This window comes from Crassostrea angulata, chromosome 1 (genome assembly GCF_025612915.1).
Source record: "Crassostrea angulata isolate pt1a10 chromosome 1, ASM2561291v2, whole genome shotgun sequence".
Taxonomy (NCBI): domain Eukaryota; kingdom Metazoa; phylum Mollusca; class Bivalvia; order Ostreida; family Ostreidae; genus Magallana; species Magallana angulata.
Window position 1 is genome coordinate 48774931 of NC_069111.1, and position 13000 is coordinate 48787930.

The window sequence follows — 13000 nt, forward strand, 5'->3', positions numbered from 1 at the left end:
CTGCATTAGCCTAAACCTTGACATTTGTTAACAAAATCAATGATATGTTAAAACAGCAATTCTTTTAAAATATAAAACATGTTTTAAACACATCAATTCTAGGGAGTTGGAGAAAAACACATGATGTATCGTATAGTGGTTTAAATCTATAACGTCATTGAAAAGTATATGACGTCACACCTTTATGACGTCATAGTATGCCAACAGTTAGGTACATTAATTATGGTATAGATAGGAAGAGTTATCTTACCAAATACATTGAATTTTGTACATAAGAATATAAAAATCAAACACTTTCGTTTTATTTAGGCATCTTTTTATTATACAATAATAAATAACATTTGTAATTGATTAAAATCAAATATGAATAAAACGGAAAATCCTTGTATTTTATTTTAAACTTTAGATAATTAATATTAAACACATGTTTTTTTATTAGAAATTTACACTAAATAAATGATTAAAAATCATTTTAGAATTTTTAAGAATTCGCTGCCTGAAAGTCTATGGGGGCAATTGCGCATACAGACAGAGCAATTGCGATTATAGAGTAATGATTGCAGCTCCTCGAGCTCCGTATAGGCTTACAGTGGGAAAGAACAATGGATAGGCAAATATTACTCCGTAAAGTTAATTTAAAGATGTCTATAGTTGCTCAAGTGAGCAATGTGGTCTATGGGCATCTTGCTAAACATATTATGTGCATCTTACTCGTATATTGTTTAAAACGCAAGCGCTGATTTAAATGTAAATCGATTTTAAAGACGAAAGACATTTATAAATTATTTCTGTTTTTTGACTAATGGCTTGTGTAAAATAACTGAACTCAAATATATTGCATATATCTCAATGAATGGCATACATGTTGTCATATGACTTCCTTAATTACCGAAGTCACTCTTGTTGTGAATTTTTTTTTAAATTTCGAATAATAGAACATAGTTGATTATAATCGTTAAATAGATGGTTGGCATTAACAAAATACGTATATCTCATATTGTAAATGTTCTTTTTTTTATATAGATTTTCGATGGTTCAAATACAGACGCACCTTTCCTGGGAAGATTCTGTAACAACAGAGGACGTTTTACGATTACTTCCGCTGGAAGTTCATTATATTTTCTATATCGAACGTCTCGAAATACATCAGAACACGACTTTCAGATTATCTATGAGACCGAAAAAGCTTTGAGAGATCGTAAGATTTTTCAACTATAATTTCTTTGTAGTGACTTTAAGTCCCTTTAAAGGGACTTGGACACGATTTAAGATCAAAAATTTTATTTTTATTTTTTATGAATAAAATGGTTTACTGGTGTATCTTAAATGATTGATCAAAATATTGAATGTTAAAGTCAAGTTACAAGCGAGATACAGAGGTAAGATTTGGTTGTTATGTAAACAAAGCTCGAGTCTTATAGCTGTTTACAAAATATGTAATGTAGAGAATTACCATTTTGTAGACAAAATGACACGAAAAAACAATTTACACTTATTCAATATCTTCATAAATACAATTATCAGCCAAAAAAAATGATGCATTTGATTGAAACTTACACCAATACAACACAAATGTAAAAAATGACAATATTCGAGTTATGTTTACAAAACAAAGAATTATGAACTCTGTATCTTGCTTATAATTTGATATTTGACTTTCAAATTTTGACATAGCATTATAAACTTCTTCATTTATCAGTATAAACATTGAAAATGGAAAAATAAAATTTGAAAATTTTAAGTGAAATCGTGTCCAAGTCCCTATAAAGTCAGATTTGTCCATTAGATGAGGGAATACATTTTTTTGTAAATAATTTTTTTTTATCGAGCCGTGCTCGTTCGATCCAATAATATGGGGAAAATAAGGAAATAATAATATACAATCATCAAAACTTCTTAGTGTTCACTCTGATAAATAGAATAATTTTGAAATAACGAAATAAAACGATGTGAAATTTTTAAAATTTCGTAAGTGATATTCTTTCTTATCAATATTACAGATAAAATAAAACAACACCGAATGAAATCACTTACCCGTGACGAATCGTCAAAACATAAAATTGGTATTTTTTGCGCATGCTTGATATGATTGTCATTATTTTGTGATTGATTTTAGTTTTTGGTGATAGTGAAAAAAAGAAAACCATATAATATCGCTAAAATGAACACAGCAAACACAGCCAGAACGTTGGAATATTGGTGTCTGCATTGTTACCACAACAGATCATATTCACTTTAAATTTGCTGTTTGTTTTTACCTCAATATTGTTTTAAATATTAAAGCTATACACGCTATAATTTACGTTAATTTTGAATGACAGTGAAAACGCATGCGTTTGTCTACTTATAAAAGTTATCCTTAATCTGTAAATTACAAGGGTGAATTCCATCTCGTTACAAAAATATAGATTTTTAATTGTTTATTTTCCTGCAAGGAAAATATACCTTTTCATGAATATTGATGAAGGAAGAGCAAACCGACCTCATTGCGCATGTCCGCGGAGAACTAGGTGGTCGTTAATGTTTGCCTAATTAAATATCCAACTTGATTTTTGATATGCTTAACAGTTGTTAATTTGAAATACATACATGTTTAATGAGTAAAATACGTTTGTCATTCACGATACCCTTACTTATAGGATCTATAAATAGCACATAGGGGAAAAACACAGATCTACGTCATTTTTTTAAAGGAAGTATTCATATCTACTCACAGGCTTGTATTTTTTTCTTTTGTTTGTACTCGTATATCGGACAAATTTACGCTTTACTGAAAATATCCTTTCCTTTGTGAAACTATCACAATTATGAAGATGTTGACCCTTCACCAGTTTTGGTATGATAGGCTAAATTTAGCTGTCGATATAACGTGATAGATTGATATTCCAAGGAGGCATTACTTTCCTGACAGGAAAATAAATATATTTTATTGTTTAATATTTGATATATTTGTTACGTGATCGAATTGAGCATTATAATTAACAGAATAAAGGTAACTTTTATTAGTAATCAAACACATACATTTTCCCCATTATTTAAAATTGACGCAAATTATAGCGTGTATAGCTTTAAGCAATCCGAAGGAAACGCTATTTTGATATGATATTTCTATTTCGTAAGCGTAATATCATTTTCAACTGCAACTTAAAACAATCCAAAAACTCTGAGCAAAATGCAGCTAAACTGGAAGTGTTAGTGATATTTAGCAAAGACTAGCATACCGGGTCGCAACCTGAGGTCAAGGTCAATGCATTGTTCATAGCAATTTTAAAGTTAAGTGGAAACCAGACACCCTGACGACTACACAAATAAATGTGCTTATTTTATAAATGAGATACATTATACTAGGTGAATACTAAGATCTGTTGAGTGTTTTTCATTACAAAACGTTGGTCATAAGTTTAATTTCAGCATTATTACTTTCTTTGGTGTGATGAACCCAAACAAATCTTGTGAATACAATACTACTAGCATTATTTGTCAGACATTTTATTTCATACTATAAACTACAATTAAACTGATGTGGTGTTTGTGGCATAAATAACTCATTTTTAGCTCACCTGAGCTGAAAGCTCAAGTGAGCTATTCTGATCACATTTTGTCCGTCGTCCGTCTGTCCGTCTGTCCGTCTGTCCGTCTGTCCGTCTGTCCGTCCGTCCGTCTGTCCGTCTGTCCGTCTGTCCGTCTGTAAACTTTTTACATTTTGAACTTCTTCTCTAAAACCGCTTCGCCAACTTCAACCAAATTTGACACAAAGCATCCTTATGGAAAGGCCAATATAAATTGCAGAAATGAAAGAGCTATCTTATTTCAAAGCGGAGAAAACATCGAAAGTGTAGAAAAAGGGGGGTGTATTTTTAAAAATCTTCTTCTCAAGAACTATGGAGTCAAATTCAACGAAATTTAGCCTTGATCATCCTTATGGGAAGGAAAAAATAAATTGCAAAAATTAAGCTATAATTCGGTTCCAAATTTAAGTTATAACGAAAAATAATAAAAGGGGTTAAATCGGTTTATAAATAAGTTTAGTTCGGGTTCGTTATTCCAGATTCATTCTTGACGTCATTCCGTCTCGGAAACGAGGTTGTTTGTTCGAAGCGGCCATTTTCGTCCCATTCTGTCAAACGATTGATTAGTTTGTTGTGGAACTGTTCACGCGCAAAGGTAATGTTTGAAACTTGCAAGATATATTGGTGCCGATTATTATGTGAAGTAAACTGAGGTTAAATATTTCAATGTGTTGACATTTTCACTTATGTCGGTGGTTTTAGTTTGTTTCATTTTCATTGCGGTTTTTAACTATGGGAAACTATCGCGTGTATTTTGGAATTTTTACGTATTAATCAAACATAAACTTCGGTAAATCAGGCAGCTGATTGTTTATCTGCGCAAAGTGAGCAAAATCTGATGCATCAACATGAAAAGACGATTCATGCAATTGGTAAATATGGATGATGTCTGCGCAGTGATTGATTTATGCAATATGTTATGTGAATATGCTTACAAACTCGAGTCTATTCAGTCTAAGCAGACATTGTTTTCGCAGATGGATATATGTAGGTGTATGTATGATTTGAAAAATAAATTGTGCCCTGTCTTTGTTATGGTGCATTTTTTCTGTTTTTATTGTTTACCATTTTATATTTACTAGCCATTGAAAGTCAAGCTTTAAGTTATGAGCAAGATACAAACCATAGGCACCTGACGTTGTATATTTTTCTCAGAATAAAAATAAATACCTTAAATCATTAAATCTAATAATACACAAGGTACGCATCGCCACCATCTTGGATTTATTTCAAACTGTCACATCAGCTGGAAGTTCTGCTTGAAACTCATTGGTAAAATTTTTATAATTGACCTAAATCCAAAATGGAGGCAATGGGTACCTTGTGTATTATTAGATATACAGTATTTATTTTTATTCTGAAAGAAATGATTTGTAAACGGTGTGACCGTTAGACCGAGCGCAGATTTAACACAGTGCAGTTTTGATTTTTGAATAAAATTTTGAATAAAATTTATTTGAAATGCACACAGTAGGATATGCCTGGTTGCCTAGCAACTCAAAGCATTAGCCAGTTTAACGAAACGTTGCATGCTAAGTCTACATTATGACGTCATGTTTCAAACGTAATACACGCTTTTTCTTCGGAAATAGCCGAAGAGAGTTATTTTATTCCGAACTTTCTTTTATTTCTTCTTTCATTGTTTATCAATTTAATTCATTTAAATGCCGCGGTAATAAAATTGAATACTTTATTCAGTATCTAAAAGATCAGTTCCTTGATATAAATGTTTTTATTTTCCATCTGATAATTTGATAAGACATGCATAGAACTAGTCATGTTTCTTGACTGAAGCAGTATTGAAACTTATCCGGTGTCCTCTTTTATTTATTTGGATTCAAATTACCTTCTATTTGAATACTGGAACATTTTAATTGAGTTTAGGGGCAACAAACATCGATAAGTACAAACAATGATCAAATTAACTTTTTAAAAACAAAATGGCTGCCAATATGGCGACGCTCATGGCTGGAAGAAAAATTTTTTTGGCCTTAGTACCCCTGATTCAACTTACATTTTTCAATGATTTTTTATATATACGTGTTACCATTAATCCTCGCTTTACGAGGCGGGCTTTGCTCGCCTTTCGCTGCGCTCGGTATAACATCAGGTGCCTGTGACTCGAACCTAGCAGAAATGTGGGCTCTGTATTTTTCTCACGGTTCAAAGACTGATGCTGACATTTTGGTTGATTATTAGAAATGTCTTACCAAATATTAAAGGATGATGCGTTACTGATAACTACTTTGTGGGATGATGCGTTACAGAAAACTACTTTGTGGGGCCCTTCTCACCCAAAGAATTATCTGAAATCTACAACATTTTTGATAGTTATTTGCAAGAGTAATTAAAAACAGAGTCTTTTAAATAGTTGGTATAGTTGGACACATTTTAATTATGATATCTTAAGTGTTGTTCGTAAGAAAATATTGCAATGGAAAATCATTTTGGTTTCAATTTTTTTTTTTTTTTTTTTTTTTTTTTAAATAAAGATGAGAAATAATGGGTGGTCCTTAGAACACTAGAGTAATTACTAATATGCTTGTCAATACATTAAATAGCTCTTTAATAACATATTAGATACGTAACATATCATGTGACAACATTTTTTCACATTGATCAAGTAAGTAAGGTTACAAAAAGTCACAGAAATTCATGCCAGGTGAACAACAATTGTTCATAATGGTGGAGACCATTTGAATGATTGGCAATACATGAGGTTTTAATTATTAGATCTAAACCCTGGGGTCATCCCCATCCCCCAGAAATTAGAAATGTCCAAATATCTTGAACAAAGGTTAAGGTCCCCACCCCTAAACCATAGATATTCTTGTTCCTTGTGTCAAGGGGCATCAAATGGAATGTAGGTTATGGGCCTCGGGGGTGGTCCCGACTCCTTTTTGAACAGGAAGTGCCCCAATATCTTGAAAACGGTCAAGATCCCCACCCCTAAACCATATATATTCTTGTTCTTTGTGTCAAGGGGAATCAAATGGATTGTAGGTAATGTGCCCCGGGGGTGGTCCTGACTCCTTTTTAAAAAGGAAGTACCCCAATATCTTGAAAACGGTTGAGATCCCCACCCCTTAACCATAAATATTCTTGATCCTTGTGTCAAGGGACATCAAATGGTATATAGGTAATTGGACCCGGGGGTAGTCCTGACCCATCTCGAACAGGAAGTGCCCCAATATCTTGAAAACGGTTGAAGTCCCCACCCCTAAACCATATTTATTCTTGTTCCTTGTGTTAAAGGGCATCAAGTTGTATGTAGGTTATGGGTCCTGGGGGTGGTCCTGACTCCTTTTTCAACAGGAAGTGCCCCAATATCTTGAAAGCGGTTGAGATCCCATCCCCTAAACTATATATATTCTTGTTCCTTGTGTCAAGGGGCATCAAATGAAATGTAGGTCATGGGCCCTGGGGGTGGTCCCGACTCCTTTTTGAACAGGAAGTACCCCAATATCTTGAAACGGTCAAGATCCCCACCCCTAAACCGTATTTATTTTTGTTCCTTGTGTTAAAGGGCATCAAGTTGTATGTACCGGTAGGTTATGGGTCCTGGGGGTGGTTCTGGCTCCTCTTTGAACAGGAAGTGCCCCAATATCTTGAAAACGGTTGAGATTCCCACCCCTTAACCATATACATTCTTGTTACTTGTGTAAAGGGGCATCAAATGCTATGTAGGTCAAGGGTCGGGGTGATCCTGACTCATCTTTGAACTGGAAGTGCCCCAATATCTTGAAAACGGTCAAGATCCCCACCCCTAAACCATAAATATTCTTGTTTCTTGTGTTAAGGGGCATCAAATGGTCTGTAGGTTATGGGTCGCCTCGGGGGTAGTCCTGACCCCCCTCAAACAAGAAGTGCCCCAATATCTTGAAAAAGATTGAGATCCCCACCCCTAAACCATTTAATCTTGATGCTTTGTAAAGGGGCAACAAATGTTCTATGCAGGTCATTGGATCTAAAGGTAGCCCTGAACCCCCCTAAAACAGGAAGTGCCTAAATATTTTGAAAATTGTTTAGATCCCCATCCCTAAACCATGTATATTCTTGTTCATTAGGTCATGTTTTTTCACCTGATATACAGTAAAAAACCCTCGGGAACCTCATAAAATTTCACAAATAAAACTATTTAAGTCTATAAAGTTTGACCCATGTTGGTTATCCCTATCCCCTTGATGGCTGTAATGCAGAAGACCTGTTTACGAAGTCTAAATTATTTCATGATAATCTTAGCATTTACATATAAGGCTTATTATCTAATTACAAGATATCAACCAATGCTACTAGCTGTCATCACAATAATTTATAACCATCCTTTATAAATTTCTGAGCACTTTCAAATGAATCACTCGTAGTGCCGTGCGGTATAACCGACCCCAAAGTTGGGCTTGTTATTCAACACAGGAGTTGAGTCCAGTTGTGAGAACCTTTTAATTAAAATTATCATCAGTGTCTTCCCAATTACGTGATAATAAAAGATTTAATTAAGCCAGCTTTAATCAATTACAGTAATTGTACTAAACAAAAAGCAAACAGCTTGTGCAAATCTCCCAAGTTATTTGAGAAATAAAGTACCAGTTTTTGTGAATGTTGCAGAATAACCTCTGAGGTAGAGAAATGTTGTTTTCAAATATAAAAGCTGGGGTGTTAGCCAAGGCTTTTATATTTTAAACAACATTTCAAGACCGAGGAGGTTAGCGTGCAACATTCACGAAAACTCATACTTTATTTCTATTCTACTAACAGCCCAATATTTCTACAGATTGTTTCTCCTATAGAAAGACAATCTAGGTCATTTTGACGGCTGTTCCGTGTAACCCCAATGGTTTTGTTAGTAATGGATCAAAGAAATAAAATGCAGATGACAGAATTTTTCTTTTGATTTTTAATACTCTTTCCTTATTTATAAAATATCTTTGAATCATGTTCCTAATATTTTAAGGGCAATTTTATACGATTATTACTACTACACGTTATATGTTTTATGTAAAAACACAGAGTGAAAATGTGCTAGGGAGGATCTAGGAACAGCCGCATTGATCTCTTAAAAATAAACATTTGAGGCAATACACATGGTTTTGACTGGAACTATCACATGAAATTGATGTTTTAAAACTTTTTACGGTTTGAAGTTGTACTTTGATGGTCAGTGCGAAACAAATTGGTATTTCTGATAATTTACTGATGATGTTCGTAGTATTTTGGAGAATAATGTCCGCGGCATCTCTTTGATCTCGGCATTAACTGTAGTAAATTAATAATTAATGCAATTGGGAATTTTTATCGTACAATTGGGAAAATCTGTGGCTTTTCGTTATTGGGAATGGGTTCGATATTCGCTTCAAATTTGAGGGGAGTGACGGTCCTGAATTACATCTTGTTCATTTTATTTTCACAGTCCAAACCCCCTAAAAAACCATGGTCTTTGCATGACATTTTATGATCTTTATATATTAGGGGGTTTTATTTGTAGATGCCACGGAGGAAGTATTGGAGGATGAACAGGAAAGAGTTACAGACTGACATGACTGAGGAGACTGGCCTCATGAAAAACAGTAAAACAATTTCTGACCTGGACTTGACTGAGGAGACTGGCCTCGTTAAAAACAGTAAAACAATTTCTGACATTAAAATGACTGAGGAGACTGGCCTCGTGAAAAACAGTAAAACCAATGTTGACCCTGAGGAGCCTGGCCTCAGGTTACAAAAAAAACAGGAAAATCAAAAATCTTGTCAAATGAATTTGGACACTGAACTGGAAATGAATTTGCACAATGAACTCGAAATGAATTTGCACAATGAACTCGAAATGAATTTGCTCAATGAACTTTGTGAAACAAATTTGTGTCAAAACTCTGCTGAAGTGATTTTGCAAAAGAATGTGAAAAAAAATCTTACAAACAATGACTCTGTGACTAAAACTATGCAAAATAATTTGCAACCTCATGAAGATAACCTGGTTTATCATAGAAAATTAGTTATTGGGTCATTTCATCAAGGAGATACAAGATTTTCATCATTTTCAAGGGGCAGTCAATGTACTTGCAATGCACTCACTATGTTGATCAAATGTTATGAAGGATTCTCGTTCACAACTAAATTTTTAGATAACACTTTAATAGCAGGAGACCAGGTGTATACAACAGTGGTCAAAAATTTGATGCAAAAACAAATCTTCCATAACAAACTCCTCAACTTTGATGAATTACCAAGTAACTTAACTTTGGGAGAAAATCATCATGTCATTCACAAATTTGATACCATTTGGGGATTAGTTGTCTCGGGAGAACAAAATAGCCCTGTGAAATCATTGCATCAAGCTTTAGATGAGGCATTCCAGATTTCTAGATATTTGCTAATTATGATAGGAGCAATTTGTTCTGGTGTATACAAAATTTCAAACACTGAATATTATTTCTTCGATTCTCATTCACATGACCGTGATGGCATGTCTGCATGTGAGGGCAAATCTGTGCTGGTAATGAACAAGAGTCTTGATGATTTGGTGACATATTTGTACAACATGTACAACAGCATGCATATTGATTTTTCTATGCAGTTTGAAATCTTACCAATCTCAATTAGTACTTTGCATCACAGTTTTCCAGAGAGAGACCCATTGCAGAAAAAATTATACAAAATGGATGAACCTCCATCTATTACAAATGGTGAGAAGCAATGCAGAAAACGCTATATGAGAGAATACATGTCCAGAAAGAGAGAGAACACACAATTTAAAACTGAAGAGAGATGCAAAGATGCTCTTGCCAAAAAATTGAAACGACAAAATCCTGAAGTGTTTGAGAATGAAAGGAAAAAAAACACAGCTGGAAGAAAGTTTAAACGACAATGTATTGATGTTCAAGAAAAGGAAAGAAAGATGGACAAAATTGCAAGAAAATTGAAACGACAAAATACTGAAGTGTTAGAGAAAGAAAGAACAAGAAATGCAGCTGAAAGAAAATCTAAACGACAATGTAAAGATGTTCAAGAAAAGGAAAGAGAGATGGACAAAATTGCAAAAAAAATGAAAAGACAAAATCCTGAAGTGTTAGAGAAAGAAAGAACACAAAATACAGCTGGAAGAAAATCTAAACGACAATCTACTGATGTTAAAGAAAAGGAAAGAAAGCTGGACAAAATTGCAAGAAAACTGAAAAGACAAAATCCTGAAGTGTTAGAGAAGGAAAGAACACAAAATACAGCTGGAAGAAAGTTTAAACGACAATGTATTGATGTTCAAGAAAAGGAAAGAGAGATGGACAAAATTGCAAAAAAAATGAAAAGACAAAATCCTGAAGTGTTAGAGAAGGAAAGAACACAAAATACAGCTGGAAGAAAGTTTAAACGACAATCTACTGATGTTAAAGAAAAGGAAAGAAAGATGGACAAAATTGCAAGAAAACTGAAAAGACAAAATCCTGAAGTGTTAGAGAAAGAGAGAACACAAAATACAGCTGGAAGAAAGTTTAAACGACAATGTATTGATGTTCAAGAAAAGGAAAGAAAGATGGACAAAATTGCAAGAAAACTGAAAAGACAAAATCCTGAAGTGTTAGAGAAAGAAAGAACACAAAATACAGCTGGAAGAAAGTTTAAACGACAATGTACTGATGTTCAAGAAAAGGAAAGAGAGATGGACAAAATTGCAAGAAAACTGAAAAGACAAAATCCTGAAGTGTTAGAGAAAGAAAGAAAACAAAATACAACGGGAAGAAAGATTAAAAGGCAAAGCATTCAAATTCAAGGAAATGAAAGAGAGATGGACAAAATTGCCAGAAAAAATAAACGACAAAACATTAATGTAAGAAATAAAGAGAATGAACGAGAGACAAAAGCAAGAAAATTGAAGAGGGAGAACCCAATTATCCTTGAACAAGAAAGATTGAAAAAGCAAGCTAAACGAAGTATCATTTCATATCATGAAAATGAAAAAAATCTAAATAGGGAACAGAAACAAAGGAAGAGGACAGATGTTGAATATTGTAACACGGTAGATGAACGACAAAGACAGCATAGGTTTGGAGCAGATATAGATGATTGTATAAAAAAATTTCATGAACAGATTAGACATGGTCCCATTTTTGTATGTTCTTGTTGTCAGCAAACGTGGTTTAAAGAAAGTGTATTAAAAGTGGAGAACACAAAACTGGATGAAAGAATTAAAAACAAATACTTGACAAGTACTATTTCTGTTCAAGATAAGGAGTGGATTTGCAATACTTGCTATTCATCGTTAAAAGAAAACAAAACTCCAAAGTTGTCTGTTTTTAATGGTATGACATGGCCACAAAAACCAATGGAATTAGATTTGTTTCCTTTAGAGGAAAGGCTTGTGTCTTTGAGAATTCCTTTTATGCAAATTAGAGAGTTACCAAGAGGTGGACAATATTCTGCCAGAGGAAATGTTGTGAATGTCCCAGTTGATATCCAGCCTACAATAAATAGCTTACCTAGAAAATTGGATGAAAATGTCACAATTCCCGTAAAATTGAAGAAAAAATTATCTTATCAAAAATGCGATTATCATGAAAATGTACGACCAGCAAAAGTACTGATAGCACTGCATTGGCTTATGAACAATAGTGAATTCTACAAGAACGCAAATATCAATGTTGATGACAACTGGTTTCAAGAAATCACAACCTCAGCAAATGAAATTGTTCAAGAATTAGTTCAGACACAGTCAAGAAGGGACCATAATACTGATTGTCTGGAGTCCGATAATGATGAATTTTGTGAAGTAGATGGAATTGGTAGAGATGGAAATTGTGATACGTTGCTAGATGATGCATCACGAGACATGAATCAGGTTTACACATTTGCCCCTGGTGAAGGACAACGTCCACTAAGCTTATATCAAGATCAGGCTGCTGAATATTTATCATTTCCTACAATCTTTTGTGGAAGGAAAAGATTAAATGATGAAGAAAGAGAACTGCGTGTTTCATATGCAGACATAGCTAAGTGGGAACTGAGAAGTTTTGATAGACGTGCAGCACAGTCTGTTCCAAACTTGTTTTTTAAGTTGAAAAAAATACAAATGAAACAAGTTACTGACAAATGCAATTTGGCTTTGAGAAAATGTAAAACTAAGGGAAAAACATTTACAGCAAACGATGTGCAAAATCCTGAAAATGTCAATAGTCTTGTTAGACACAATGAGGGTTATTTTATCTTTAGACAGTTAAGAAATTCACCTGCATATCTTGAAACACGGAAAAAAGATGTATTTGCCATGATCAGACAGTTAGGTTTACCAACATGGTTCATGTCTCTGTCTGCTGCCGATACAAGATGGACTGATCTCATCAGAGCACTGGGCATTTTAAACAATGCAAAGGAATATACAGATGACGAAATTGACAATATGTCATGGTTTCAAAAATCAAAAATGGTACAGAAAGATCCAATTACATGCA

At 33.8% G+C, this 13000-nt stretch overlaps 1 protein-coding gene across 1 annotated transcript in view; it reads left to right on the top strand.

Moving 5' to 3' along the window:
- Positions 1-13000, top strand: part of LOC128180917 (uncharacterized) — a 123175-nt gene that overhangs the window by 84277 nt on the left and 25898 nt on the right. Inside the window, exon 55 of the mRNA XM_052849122.1 lies at positions 1024-1198. Within this exon, the coding sequence (XP_052705082.1) occupies positions 1024-1198 (175 nt within the window). The remainder of the gene's footprint in view (positions 1-1023; positions 1199-13000) is intronic.